The 12903-nt window shown below is 50.3% G+C and overlaps 1 protein-coding gene across 1 annotated transcript in view; it reads right to left on the bottom strand.

Annotated features, from left to right (window-relative positions):
• Nucleotides 1-1680: 1680 nt before the first annotated feature.
• IPO5 (importin 5) overlaps nucleotides 1681-12903 on the bottom strand; it is a 614356-nt gene continuing 603133 nt past the window's right edge. Inside the window, exon 26 of the mRNA XM_085622105.1 lies at nucleotides 1681-2384. Within this exon, the coding sequence (XP_085478231.1) occupies nucleotides 2298-2384 (87 nt within the window). The 3' untranslated portion in view covers nucleotides 1681-2297. The remainder of the gene's footprint in view (nucleotides 2385-12903) is intronic.

Below are 12903 nucleotides of genomic sequence, written 5' to 3'. Positions count from 1 at the left end.
CAGGTTATCTCCTACCTCCTTGGGGCCAGAGGGCGCATCAGAGGAAGAAGGAAGACTGATGCCCAAAATATTCCTGCATTTGGGCTTCTGTCGCCCCGGTTCTAGGATATTTAGGGAGGCACTTCACAAACTCGTAAATGCTCCTCAGCCGACGGTTGGGAGACTGCATAAGACTTACGTTTTGACTGTTGGGTTCTTTAATCTTTCCTGGACGTAGATGACCCCTTTCCAAACGACTCCTCGACCAGTCCCTAGACTTTGGTGGGGATTGAAGACGCCGTGGGTTTTCAGAAAAGCGCACTGCCAGGAGTTTCAGGACGCTCTACCAATGCCTTTCTCAGAGGCACCTCAAACAGTAGGCATATCCATGATATACATTGGTCTTTCAGAAGTTCTGCAGGGTTTAAACTCACGACATGGCTTGAAAAAGTGCAGTTTTCTTGACAAGATGTCATGACGTGCCTGAGAAAACTGCCCTTAACCACTTTGGATCTGCGTTGCAAGCACAGGACAAAAGAAACTGGCATCGGCAAGGGGGTTATACGGACTTAGTTGACATCACATCTGGTGGACGACATAGATATGGAGTCACGCGACGCCCTCTGCCGGCGTGTGGACGTTTGATAATCTCGCGCCAAAAGGAGGATTCTAAAATAAGGAATGTGCGGTTAGATGTCCATCATATCTTGAGTAAGCATTAATGTCCAATGGTGGTAGTACTAAGTCCAAGCAACCTTTTCCCCAAATATTACATGGCTTTCCCTTATTCAAACAGTTTGGAAGCAAACAAAATAGAGGACTTTCACAGTAAGGTAGATAATGAAGCCCATCATGAATTAAAAGTTTGACATGTGAAAATATTTATTTTAAATACAAAAAATGTAATATGATAGATGCCTGTTATTTTGAATGACAATAAAACATTCAAGAGCTGTACACAGTCTACTTGTTAAATTAAAAAAAATTAAACTTAAACCAGTGGTCAAATTTCGATGAGCAAAATGTCTACATAAAATTGTTCCATATAACACTGCAAATCAGTTCATTAAAAACATTTTGAAGCCAATTGTTTTCCGTGGCAAACAAAAACAACCCGACTGCTTTATCAGTTTGAGCGCAAACTACGGAACATTAAAATGTTGAGGTTTTTGAAAGAAAGTTGCTACAGGCTTGATTTACAAGTGGGTCACCAGCAGGAAAAGTTTAACAAATACTGAATGTAAATAACTCACATTTGAAAACTGAATGTTGGAAATTATAAAATGGACTCCCAAACGTACAGACATCACAGTACGCTCGCAAAATCTCTGGAACTATGTAAATGAGAATGCTAATACAATTCAAAGAAAATGTCAATAGTTCATAGCCCTGAATCTCCTTCGCAATGCAGCTTTTACACACTTAGATGTGTGACTTTAGTATTAAATGTAGATGCCACTGAAATAAAGAGCTCAACTAACTGAACAAGTTTAAAACAAAAATGGGTGTAAAGATAAATACTGCTAATACAGTGTAAGGGAACGTGGACAACATTCATCAAAGACCCCAAACTTAAAATTAATTTAACATCTTGGTGCTAACAAATTCTTCCTGCTTGGAAGAAGGACTCCCAACATTAATTGTGAGCATCAAACTTAAATGAGTAAATCAGAAATGCACATAACTTTCACACAAAATTCATTTTGTAATTCAACGTTATTTATTGAGGGGTGAAGGACATAGTCAGACATGCCAAAGACACTTCACATTCAAGAACTGGAAGCTGAATTGCTTTCCACATTGAGTCACTACACAAGCCCTTTGCAAAAAAGAACTAAATGTGACATCAATAGGAAATCTTCAGGTTTATTTCCTTAACTTCACTTTAACTTTGGATTTAATATTTTGCTGGGTAGAAAGTCTATTTCTACCATCAAAGTATTCACACTCCATTGAATGCATTTAACACCAGATGTACCAATATGATTTTCTGCTACAACGCACATCACTTCTTAGGAACTTCTAGCTTTGTCAAATGACATAATTTCCACTCTGTCCTCATTTAGGTCATACTGGGAATTACTTATTTTAAAAAAATACTCTGCGTGGTTTGTAGGGCTTTACAATGAACTTTAGTCCTAAACACGAGTCTTTAAAATTCATTTGCTTCTTGCTACGGACAACTTGTGGTCTGCATAAGAATGGCCTACAAACATTACAATTCTTTTGCTCAAAAAAGAAACAAAGAAACCTAAACGAGAGGGGTATGATTTATTGAGTTAGTTATCTTAGATATCTTGTACTGATATTAAGGCTCTTCATGCAATGCAAAGGAGGTCCTGTAAAGCCTTCAGCTGTGTTGTATCCAGTTGTGATATGCATTCTGTCCACAATCCCCCAGAACCCTAGGGGAAGAAAAAAAACGACATTTCATAAACCTCCAACCAAACATTTTGTACAGCACATTTAGTTAAACTGAGCGTACAGCATGTCAACTATACAGTACTGAAATCCGTTTGACTTTCTTGATTCTGATAAAAGAAATAACCCACTAATAATGCGGAGGAAAAAAGGAAATCCAACTTCGTTCTGACCGTACTTTAAAAAAAAAAAAACTCCCTCACATTTTATTCTCTATTACTAAGATGTGAATTACAATTGAATGCCATTAGCTGGTGAAGCAAGAAAGACTAAGTGCACCACTGCAAGAGACATTGTTATTCCACCTCCCAGACGCCTGGCGGTTAAATACGAGCAACTCAAGGACCTAGTGTAAATGCTTACCTCACATCTGAGTTTTGTAGGCTGATGAGAACTATTCAAATGCTGTGATAATACTGCCACAGGTGTACACAACTTAGTAAATATAAAAAACACTCCAGCATGCCACCAGACTTACCCTCAGATATCAAACCAAGGCCATCAGTCACAATTCTAGAAGTATTGAACAAATGAATTTCCTTTAGTAACACTCTTCCTGGTAGACACTCTACCCGCATATTGCTCACCGTTTGAATGTTCCCCCAGGCATCACACTGGATCCCAAAAATCTTCAGCAATACCCTAGTGTGCCAACAGCTGGCATCACCTGCTTTGGGTCAACACTGTTCCGTGTTAGAAGTGACGTGCGTGGGTCTATACAGTGCCAACTATGTATACTGGCATCAGTTGCACTCTGACTTGCCCGTGCCCACAGATAAGAAGCTTAAATCAGAATGGTTGAGAAGAGTGTGCAGAAATATAATTTGGGACCTTGGTGGAAACTAGTCCTGTTCACAGAACAGGAAGGATGGGAGAGATGGTGAAGAATCTATGGTTAGAGGGGCTACCAGAAAGAGCATTACCGAAGGTAAGTATCTTGTTCTTTAGATAGAGACTTCTAACCAAACATATTATTTATGCTTGGAAGAACAGCTCTCACTCCCAAACTCAAACTTAAATGAGTAAATCAGCTAAGCACTTAACGTTGAAATACAAAATCTATTTTGTGTGAAAGTTATTTGAGGCGTGAAGGAAGTAGTGTCAGGCATGCCAAAGATAGTTTGGCAGAAAGAGCGTTACCAAAGGTAAGTAACATTCTACTGATAGACTTCATCTTTTGAAAAAATACCAAAGTAGAGCCTCCCAAGTAGTGGGTCTTTGAACTGGCTCCAACCAAAAAGTCCGCAGGAAGGAAGAGGCAAGATGCTCACCTTGAAGTATCTGGTTATCCAAACAACTGTTTCATGAATGTATTCCGTGAAACCCACATAACCGCTTGGAAAATGTCCAAGACCGGTACCCTGCATGCTAACATAGTGGTAGCTCTTGTAGACTGAGCTCACAACCCTGTCAGGGCTTATTTTTTGCAAATGTGTAGCAGGTCTTAATGCAGAGTACAATCCAGCGAGGGACTCCTGTTTTTGCACAGCCCTTTGGTCCAGTGAATCTGAGCAAGAGCAGATCGCCCACTCAGTTTTCTCTGGTACAATCAGCATAGAAGCCGAGAGCCACTGGAGTCTCTTCCTCAGAGCGGTGAGTAGGATTAAAGAAAAAGTTACTTACCTTCGGTAACGATGTAACTGTAAGAAACATTAGTTAGTTAGATTCCTCACCTTAGAATATCCCCAGGCGTCAGGCTGGATCCGGAAAGATTTTTGTAGCAATACCCCTTGCGCGTCGCTAGGCATCGTCTGCGGCTCCGCGTCAGACGTCATTCCGGCGCACGACGCCGACGACTGAGTACTTAGACGCCGCCCTCGCGCGCTGACGTCAGTTCTTATACATAGCTTTCCGCGCCAGGGACGCTGAGCCATGCAAGAGACCGACACTGGTGCCAAAAAATCTAGGGCCCTGAAAGGGAGAACCTTAACCCTAGATGTCGGTTCGCAGAACGGGGAGGCTGGGTGGGTCGGTGAGGAATCTAACTAACTAATGTTTCTTACAGATACATTGTTACCAAAGGTAAGTAACTTGTTCATCTGAAAGAAACACGTTAGTTAGTTTCCTCACCTTAGAATAGATAACCCAGCAATACCAACCCCGGAGGTGGGCCTGCGAACCAAGATCACACCGGAAAGTCCTGGAGAACAGAACGGCCAAAGTGGACATCTCTCCGGACTTGGCTGTCCAAGCAATAGTGCTTGGCGAACGTGTGCAGCGAAGCCCACGTCGCCGCCTGACAGATGTCCTGCAAGGGGACTCCCCGTCCAAGGGCAGTTGTCGCCGCTGTGGCCCGGGTGGAATGGGCTCGCAGCCCAACAGGAGGGACTTTTTTCGCCATAGAATAGCAGAGTTTAATACACAACACGACCCATCGCGAGATGGTCCGCTTGTGCACAGCTTTACCCTTCTTCGCACCTACATATCCAACAAAAAGTTTGTCGTCCACCCGGAACTGGTTTGTGCGGGCCAAATAAAATGACAGCGCACGTTTTGGGTCCAGACGGTGGAGCCTCTCTTCATCTTTTGAAGGATGCGGAGGCGGAGAGAAGGTGGGCAGCGTGACAGATTACCCGATGTGAAAGGGAGTCACGACTTTAGGAAGGAAAGAAGGACGGATCCGGAGGACAACCTTATCCGGATGAACCGAAAGGAAGGGAGGCTTTGCTGAAAGAGCCTGGAGCTCACTCACCCGCCTAGCGGAGGTGATAGCCACCAGGAAGGCAGTTTTCAGAGTCAGTAGACGAAGTGGACAGTTGTGAAGGGGCTCAAAGGGAGCACACATCAGAAAAGTAAGAACAAGGTTCAAGTCCCACTGAGGCATTACGAATGGAACAGGAGACAACAGGGGACTTGAAAAGAGAAGGCTGATCAGGAAGCCTTAAGAAAGCAGAGATTGCAGCAAGATAACCCTTCAAGGTGCCCAGAGCAGAGCCCTGCTGGGCCAAAGAAAGAAGAAAGAGGAGAACCTCAGAAAGAGGGGCAGAAAGGGGATCCACAGCCTTTGCTGTGCACCATGCCACAAATTTGTTCCACCAGCAGGCGTATACAGTCTCTGTGGAGGGACGCCTGGCTGCCAGAATGACATCACAGACTTCAGGAGGCAAGTCAAATGGCATCAACTGCCGCCGCTCAATCTCCACGCATGGAGGTGGAGGCTGGACAGGTTCGGGTGGAGGACCGTCCCCTGCTGCTGCGACAGAAGGTCCTCCTGAAGAGGCAGTCGTATCGGGGGATCGATGGACATACTGAGTAGCTCGGGATACCAGTACCTTCGTGCCAAATCCGGAGCCACCAAGATGACTTGGGCCCAGTCGCGCCTGATCTTCAGCACTCTGGGCAGAAGCGGTATAGGCAGAAAGGCGTACAACAGACCGCAACTCCACTCGCGACGAAAAGCGTCTCCGAGCGAGTGCCGCCTTGGAAATTCCAACGCGCAGAGCTGCTGACATTGCGCGTTCTCTTCGGTGGCGAATAGATCTAACCAAGGCTCTCCCCACTGCAGAAAGAGACCTTGCGCCACGTCTGAGTTCAGAAGCCATTCGTGATCCATCATGCACAGGCGGCTGAGTTTGTCTGCTCTGGCGTTCAGAGACCCCGCCAGATGTTGAACCACCAGGGTGATGCCCTGATGTTTCAGCCATGTCCAGAGGCGCATAGCCTTCTGACAAAGGGTCCACGACCCCACCCCGCCCTGTTTGTTGCAATACCACATGGCGGTGGTGCTGTCTGAACACCTGCACGACACTTCCCCAGACAGAGGGAAGGAAGGCTTTCAGTGCAAGTCGGATCGCCCTCAACTCCAATAGGTTGATATGGAGCAGAGTCTCCGCCGGAGACCAGAGTCCTCTGATCTCCGCCTCTCCCACATGGCCCCCCCATCCCAGAAGGGACGCATCCGTCACTACAACATGCTCCGGTTGGGGTAGGGAGAGGGATCTGCCGCTGACCCAATCGCGATTCGTGAGCCACCACTGCAGCTGGTTCGCAGTGCCCTCCGAGATCAGGACATGGTCCGACAGGTTGCCTCGATGCTGGGCCCACTGAAACTTCAGGACCCACTGCAGAGCCCGCATCCGCCACCTGGCGTGCGGTACCAACAGGATGCCGGATGCCATCAGCCCCAGAAGCCGCAGCACCAACCTGACCGAAACCCAGGACAGAGCCCGGAAGATGGAAATCAGGGCCTGAATGTCCCGGACCCGCTGTTCCGGCGGATAGACCCGAAACCGCGCCGAATCGAGAACCGCTCCAATGAAAAGGAGCTTCTGGGAGGGACTCAGGTGCGACTTCGGCACATTGATGGAGAACCCCAGCGAGTGCAGGTCGGCCGTAGTCTGGAGGTGGGAGACGACTTGCTGGGGCGAGCCCGCCTTCAACAGCCAGTCGTCGAGATAGGGGAAGACTGGAACCCCTGATCTGCGCAGATGAGCTGTGACCACCGCCATCACTTTCGTGAACACCCGAGGGGCACTGGTGAGGCCGAAGGGGAGCACGGTGAACTGAAAGTGCTCCTGACCCACCGTGAACCGCAGGCAATGCCGGTGGGCCGGCAGGACGGGGATGTGAAAATAGGCGTCCTGCAAGTCCAACGCTACCATCCAGTCTCCAGGGCAGGCAGAACCTGAGCTAAAGTGAGCATCTTGAACCGGTCCTTCCGGAGGAAGGCGTTGACGCTCCTGAGGTCCAAGATCGGGCGTAGGCCCCATTTGCCCTTCTTGGGAACCAAAAAGTAGTGGGAATAACAACCACGACCTACTTCTGGACCAGGAACGCGCTTGACGGCCTCTTTGGCCAAGAGGGCCGAAACTTCCTCTTGTAGAAGATGCAAATGATCCCCCGACATACGGTGGTTCAGCGGTGGCATGGCTGGAGGGGTCGTCTCGAAGGGAAGGGAGTAGCACCTTCGGACGATTTGCAGCACCCACCTGTCCGACGTGATGGAACGCCAGTGGAGCAGGTGATGGCGAACTGCCGCCCACTGGCGTTAAATGGGCCTGAAAGCTCGGACTAGGAGGGCTTTGAGGCGGATGCTGCCGGGGTGGATGTGGACTGACCGGCACGTTGACCTCCAGTACCGCCTCGGCGGAATCCACGTCCGCGTGCAGGTTGGTTCTGCAGCCGGTGGCTGGGCAGACGCGAGGAGGCGCCCCTTCCTTGGGACGAAAGGCGGAAGTTTTGCGGCCGTGGGGCCGTAAGACCCAAGGACTTGGCCGTGGCCCGGGAGTCCTTGAACCGAGCCAGCGCACTGTCCGCCTTCTCACCAAAAAGGCGAGTGCCATCAAAGTGCATGTCCATGAGGGAACTCTGGACATCCCCCGAAAAGGACGTGGACCTCAGCCAGGCGTGACGCCGAAGCGCCACCGTGGTGGAAATCGCCCGACCCAGCGAGTCCGTGGTGTCAAGTCCACACCGTATGGCATGCCGTGCTGCATCTCGACCGTCAGCAAGAGCTTGAGTGAGTCGTGTCCGGGCCTTCACCGGACACAAGGGCAGCACGTCCTCCACCGTATCCCACAGAGAGTGGGAATAACGGTCCAAAAGGCAAGCGGTATTTAAGAAACAGTCCCAAACTCAGGGACGAGAACAGTTTGTCAAACTGCTCCAACCTCTTGGATTCCCGATCCGGAGGAGCGGACGGGAAGGAGGATTGGGAGGTTGAGGCCTGGATAACCAGACTCTCGGGGGTGGGGTGTTGGGAGAGGAAACTGGGGTCGCCCGGAGCAGGGCGGTGGCGCCGGGTAACGTTCCTGTCCACAGGAGGGACTGTGGAGGGCTTGGACCAAGTGCCCTGCAGAACGTCAATGAGGGCCTCATTAAACTGCAGCAGAGGCTCAGTGGAGCTTGCTGTCGGTTGAAGGACCTCACGGCCACAGCAGGCAACTCCAGCCCTAGGGCTTCGGCCGCCTTGCGCAGCACCACTGAGAAGGCTGCACCCTCCTCCGAGGCCACAATCGGAGGAGAGATGAAACTAGCGTCCGGGGAGGTATCCAGACCGCTGGCATCCCCCAATTCCTCTGCCCAGTCCTGAGAAAGTTGGGCCTGAGCGGCCATAGAGTCATCTTACCCCTCCCAGTCGCCCTCGTCATCCGATTCCCGATAAACAGGAGGAACGATCGGAGCCGGGCAGTAGATGAAGTGTTCACCAATCGGCGCCAGACCCGGACTAAACTGGGGAACGACGTCGTCCGGGGACGGCGTCTGAGGTGGAACCGGTGCCTGCGCCGGCGGAGGAGGCGTCGTGAGGTTGACTGGCACCGACCGAGATCCAGGCCTGGATCCCTCGGGGACCTGCGGCGTCTGGGCCGGAGCCGGCACGCGCGGTCGCCCAGTCGAACCTGCGGGGCCCGAAAGCGCGCCTACAGGCGTCGACGGCGGAGCCAGGCCCCTCATGGCTGAGAGGAAGGCACTGACCTCCGCCGGAGTCGCGTCAGTCCCAGGGAGCGGCGGGTATGGGGCCAGACGTGGCTCCGACCGAGCCGCGTGGGGGGGTGGGGGTGGGGGGGTTGACCACCCTCGGCCGAGTCGGGGGGGGGGGGGGGGGGGGGGGGGATTGACCACCCTCGGCCGAGTCGCGCGGCGGGGGGAGTCCGAAGTGCGATGTCGTCTCTTGGACTTCCTGGAGTGCTTCGACTTACCCGAACAGCGATGACGATGGGTGTGGCTGTGGCTCTGCGATCCTGGACCGAGAGCGGCGCAGAGCCGAGTGCCGAAGCTCGAGAAGCTTACGGGACCGCTCCCGCCTAGCTTTCGATTTCAAGGCCTGACAGTCGGGGCACGACTCCGCGTCGTGGTCGGCCCCAAGGCAGTAAAGGCACCGGCGATGGTGATCCGTCACCGACATCAGGCGATGACAGGCGTCACAGGCTTTAAAACCAGGCATCCTACTGGCACCAGAGTCGAGTCAATAGACCAAAAAGAGTCAAAAAGGTAGTCAAAAAATGACTAGGGGTAAGCTCTTCCCGGATCGGCGCTTACTGGCGCGGAAAAAAGAAGAACTGACGTCAGCGCGCGAGGGCGGCGTCTAAGTACGACGACGTCATTCCGGCGCACGACGCCGACGACGGACGCAGAGCCGCAGACTATGCCTAGCGACGAGCAAGGGGTATTGCTACAAATATCTTTCCGGATCCAGCCTGACGCCTGGGGATATTCTAAGGTGAGGAATCTAACGTGTTTCTTTCAGATGAATGCCAGGAAAGCAAAGTAATCAACCATCGGGAGGAAGGGGAGACAGTTTACAGAACCAACTTGTTGGGGTAGAAGGTGGTGTAGGCTGTGTTGACCGACTGACTAAATCCCTTACCTGCCAAGCTAACTTTATGGCGACAAGAGAGATTGTCTTGAAGGTAAGGAGCCTGAGGAAGCAACAGTGTAGAGTCTCAAAGGGTGCACACGAGAAGTGGGGGGCTAAATTTAAATCCTATTTGGGCAGAACATACAGAGAATGGGTAAATATATTGTAACCACTTGAGGAAACGCATCACAACTGGTGATTTTGCCTTTTTACGGTTGAACCAGCCCTCCCTGTTCAAAAGAGCTGAAAAGAGACCCTTTGACAGTGTCCAAAGTAATTCCTTGCTGGGCTAAGGACACAAACCACAAAACTTCAGAGAGCTTGGAACGGAATGGGTCAATCTCTTTGGAAGCTCAACAGAACACAAACTTATCTTGGCAGCCAGCATTTTTCAACCAAATCTGTATACTCCGGTCATTGGGATGACAGTGACTTAGAGTAAAGGTCAAAGGAACTCAACTGTCGCTGCTCAATCACCAAGCATGGAGATGTAGCTTGTGCAGGCTCAGGTGCATAAAGCTGCACTAGTGCTGCAAATGAATCTCCCTGTTGCTGTGCCCACTAGGACTTGAGAAAACACTGCAGTGCCTGTATTTGCCACCGGATATGCTTGACCAGCAGGATGTTAGAGTCCATAAGTCTCAGCTGCCTCAGTCATCCTCACAGAGATCCAGGGCATAGGCTAAAACATCAGGATCATAGCCCAATTTCCTGGACTCTCCGCTCCAGGGGTGTAGGTGCAAAACGAGTCCGGTTTCTAAAGCACATTTATAGTGAACCCCAAAGAGGACAGGAGGTTTGAAGTAGTATGAAGGTGGTCAACTACTGCCTAGTCTAGAATCGGCCAGAGGCCTCCGTTCTTCTTGGGGATCAGAAAGTAGAACAGCGAGCACACCCTGCTTCTGGCCCAGGCCAAAAGGGCTAGCACTTCCTGCTGCAAAATGGACAGATTGTGCTTGGACAGATGTTGGGTAGGTGGCGGAAGGTGCAGCTGGGAAGAAATGAAAGGGCGAACCTTTTCTGACAATTTGCAAGATCCACTCATCTGATATAACCTCTTGCCAACTCGGATACCAACCAACTGGCAGAGGAAAAGAGATGCTTCTCAAAAGGTCTCTACGGGTATAGATTCCTTATTGGAAGGAGTGGTTGGGAAGTTATTAGGTAAGGACCAGCTAGTAGAAGTCGGCACCACAAGGCTCTCTAGAGAAGGGTGCGAAGCCGAACAAAAAAAAAAAAGTTGCCAGGAGCAGGGCGATGGTGCTGAGCAATCTGCCAGTTGACTGGAGGATCAGTGCAAGGCCTGGCCCAGAACCCAAGAAGAACATCTGTGAGGGCCTCACTGAAGGACAGAAGGGGCACATAGGTGGTCTGACCATGCTGGAGAGTTTCTGTAAGAATATTTGTTTTCACCTCCATGGTGGGGAGCTGGAAATCGAGGATTTTGGCCAACCTATGCATGAGCATAGCTTACGAGGCAGATTCTTCTGTGGCTGGGCAGGAGGTGTAGTTTAGCTAGGTCTACAGCGAAGTGCCCTCTTGCAAGTCTCTGTATAGGGTTCAGCGAGTTGGTCCATTCTTTTCGCAGTTATCCGAATCCATGCCAAAAAGTGAATGTAAGGAATGGTGCCTGCCTTGTGGAGGTTGAAGTACAAGCAGAAGCACCTCAGTCGGAATCAGGCACAACGTTAGTGGATTCAGCCCTGCATAGACTCAACATCTGAGAGGATAAATCAGGACCAACCCCACGGAAGGAGATGTTAAGTCTCCAAATACAGTTGGAGCCCGAAGTCAGCATAGGCACAAAGTGCAGCGTTGGAATGGGCTCGGAGGGTCCAGCTGGTGCAGAGGGCAAACCCACTGGTGGTGCCCCAAAAGAAGAGCCTCTCGACAGTGTGGGGCCTCAAGGCGCACAAAAGGGAGTCAAAGAGCCAGAGCATAGCTGCACAGAATTTGTTGAAATGGCGATATGTCCTGAAATTCAGCCTGTGAAGAGACCAGCTGTGGAATTGGTTCTCAAGTCTGCTGACTTCGAGAGCGCTAACATGACGGTTGGCACTGTCTGAGCATTGTCAGGGTAAAGCGAATGGGGGGGGGGGGTGGAGGGAGGGTGGAACTAAGTTCGGCTTCTTGAGCTTATCAGACTACTTTGCACGTGATTAACAGCAGCCCTATGAGCCGCTCTGGGAATGAGACTAGGCCTTAGAACGCTCATGACAAGTCTTTTTTGTGCTTGGCTCCCTGATGGACTTGGGATTCATGGATGCATGCTCCTCAGATCTTGGAGTTGAGGTCCGACCCGGACAACCCAGGTATACCTGGTAGGGATCTGTCTCAGATCTCCTTGCAACAGTCCCTACAGGATTTAAAACCTTTTGTCTTGGAGGGTGAAAACCCTTAACACAGAGGAGAAAATGTTTAAGTTAGCTAAAAAGACTGGGAATAGAGCTAGGTCACACTTGACACCTTATATCCCTCTAGGCAGATGACCCATTATTATACCTTGGAGCTCCCAAGACGTCCCTGGCGATTTGATTGGACATGGTCCTTGGCCTGTGGTGGGAGACTGATCCTTTTTGCTACATGGGCATAGAACAAGTTACTTACCTTTGGGAACGATATATCTGTAAGAGTTATAGTTATAGATTCCTTACCTTAGAATTAACCCAGGCGTCAGACTGGATACGGAGAATTATTTGACAGCAGTACCCCTGCACGTCGAAAGTTGGAGTTGGTCGGCTCCGCATTAGTCGTTGGCATTGTGGTCACCGGGATGACGTTGTGGTAGCTACTTAGACGCCGCCCTCGCTTGCGGACGTCTTTTACACAACATTTCACGCTAGAAGCGCAGAGCCATGCAAGACACTGAACACTGGTGCATAAATCTAGGGCCTTAAAAGGCATTCCCGGACCATAGAAGTCAGTTCACAGAACCTTGGAGGATGGGTGGGACGGTAATGAATCTCTAACTAATCTAGGTCTCCTACAGATCTATTGTTACCGGAGGTAAAGAACAAGTTACTTACCTTCGGTAACGCTTTTTCTGGTGGATACAGTATCTGCCTGTGGATTCCTCACCTTGTGAATATCCCCTGCGTCAGCATTCCACGAAACTTTTTTCCCCCAGCTCTACGCCAACGTCATAATACCTCTGCTCCGCTCGTGACTCCATGACATCACCGGAGCCTTAAGAGCCACGTCAGCAT

This window comes from Triturus cristatus, chromosome 8 (genome assembly GCF_964204655.1).
Source record: "Triturus cristatus chromosome 8, aTriCri1.1, whole genome shotgun sequence".
Lineage (NCBI taxonomy): Eukaryota > Metazoa > Chordata > Amphibia > Caudata > Salamandridae > Triturus > Triturus cristatus.
Note: the sequence above shows the minus strand (reverse complement) of the source record. Positions and strands in the feature narration are given on the sequence as shown.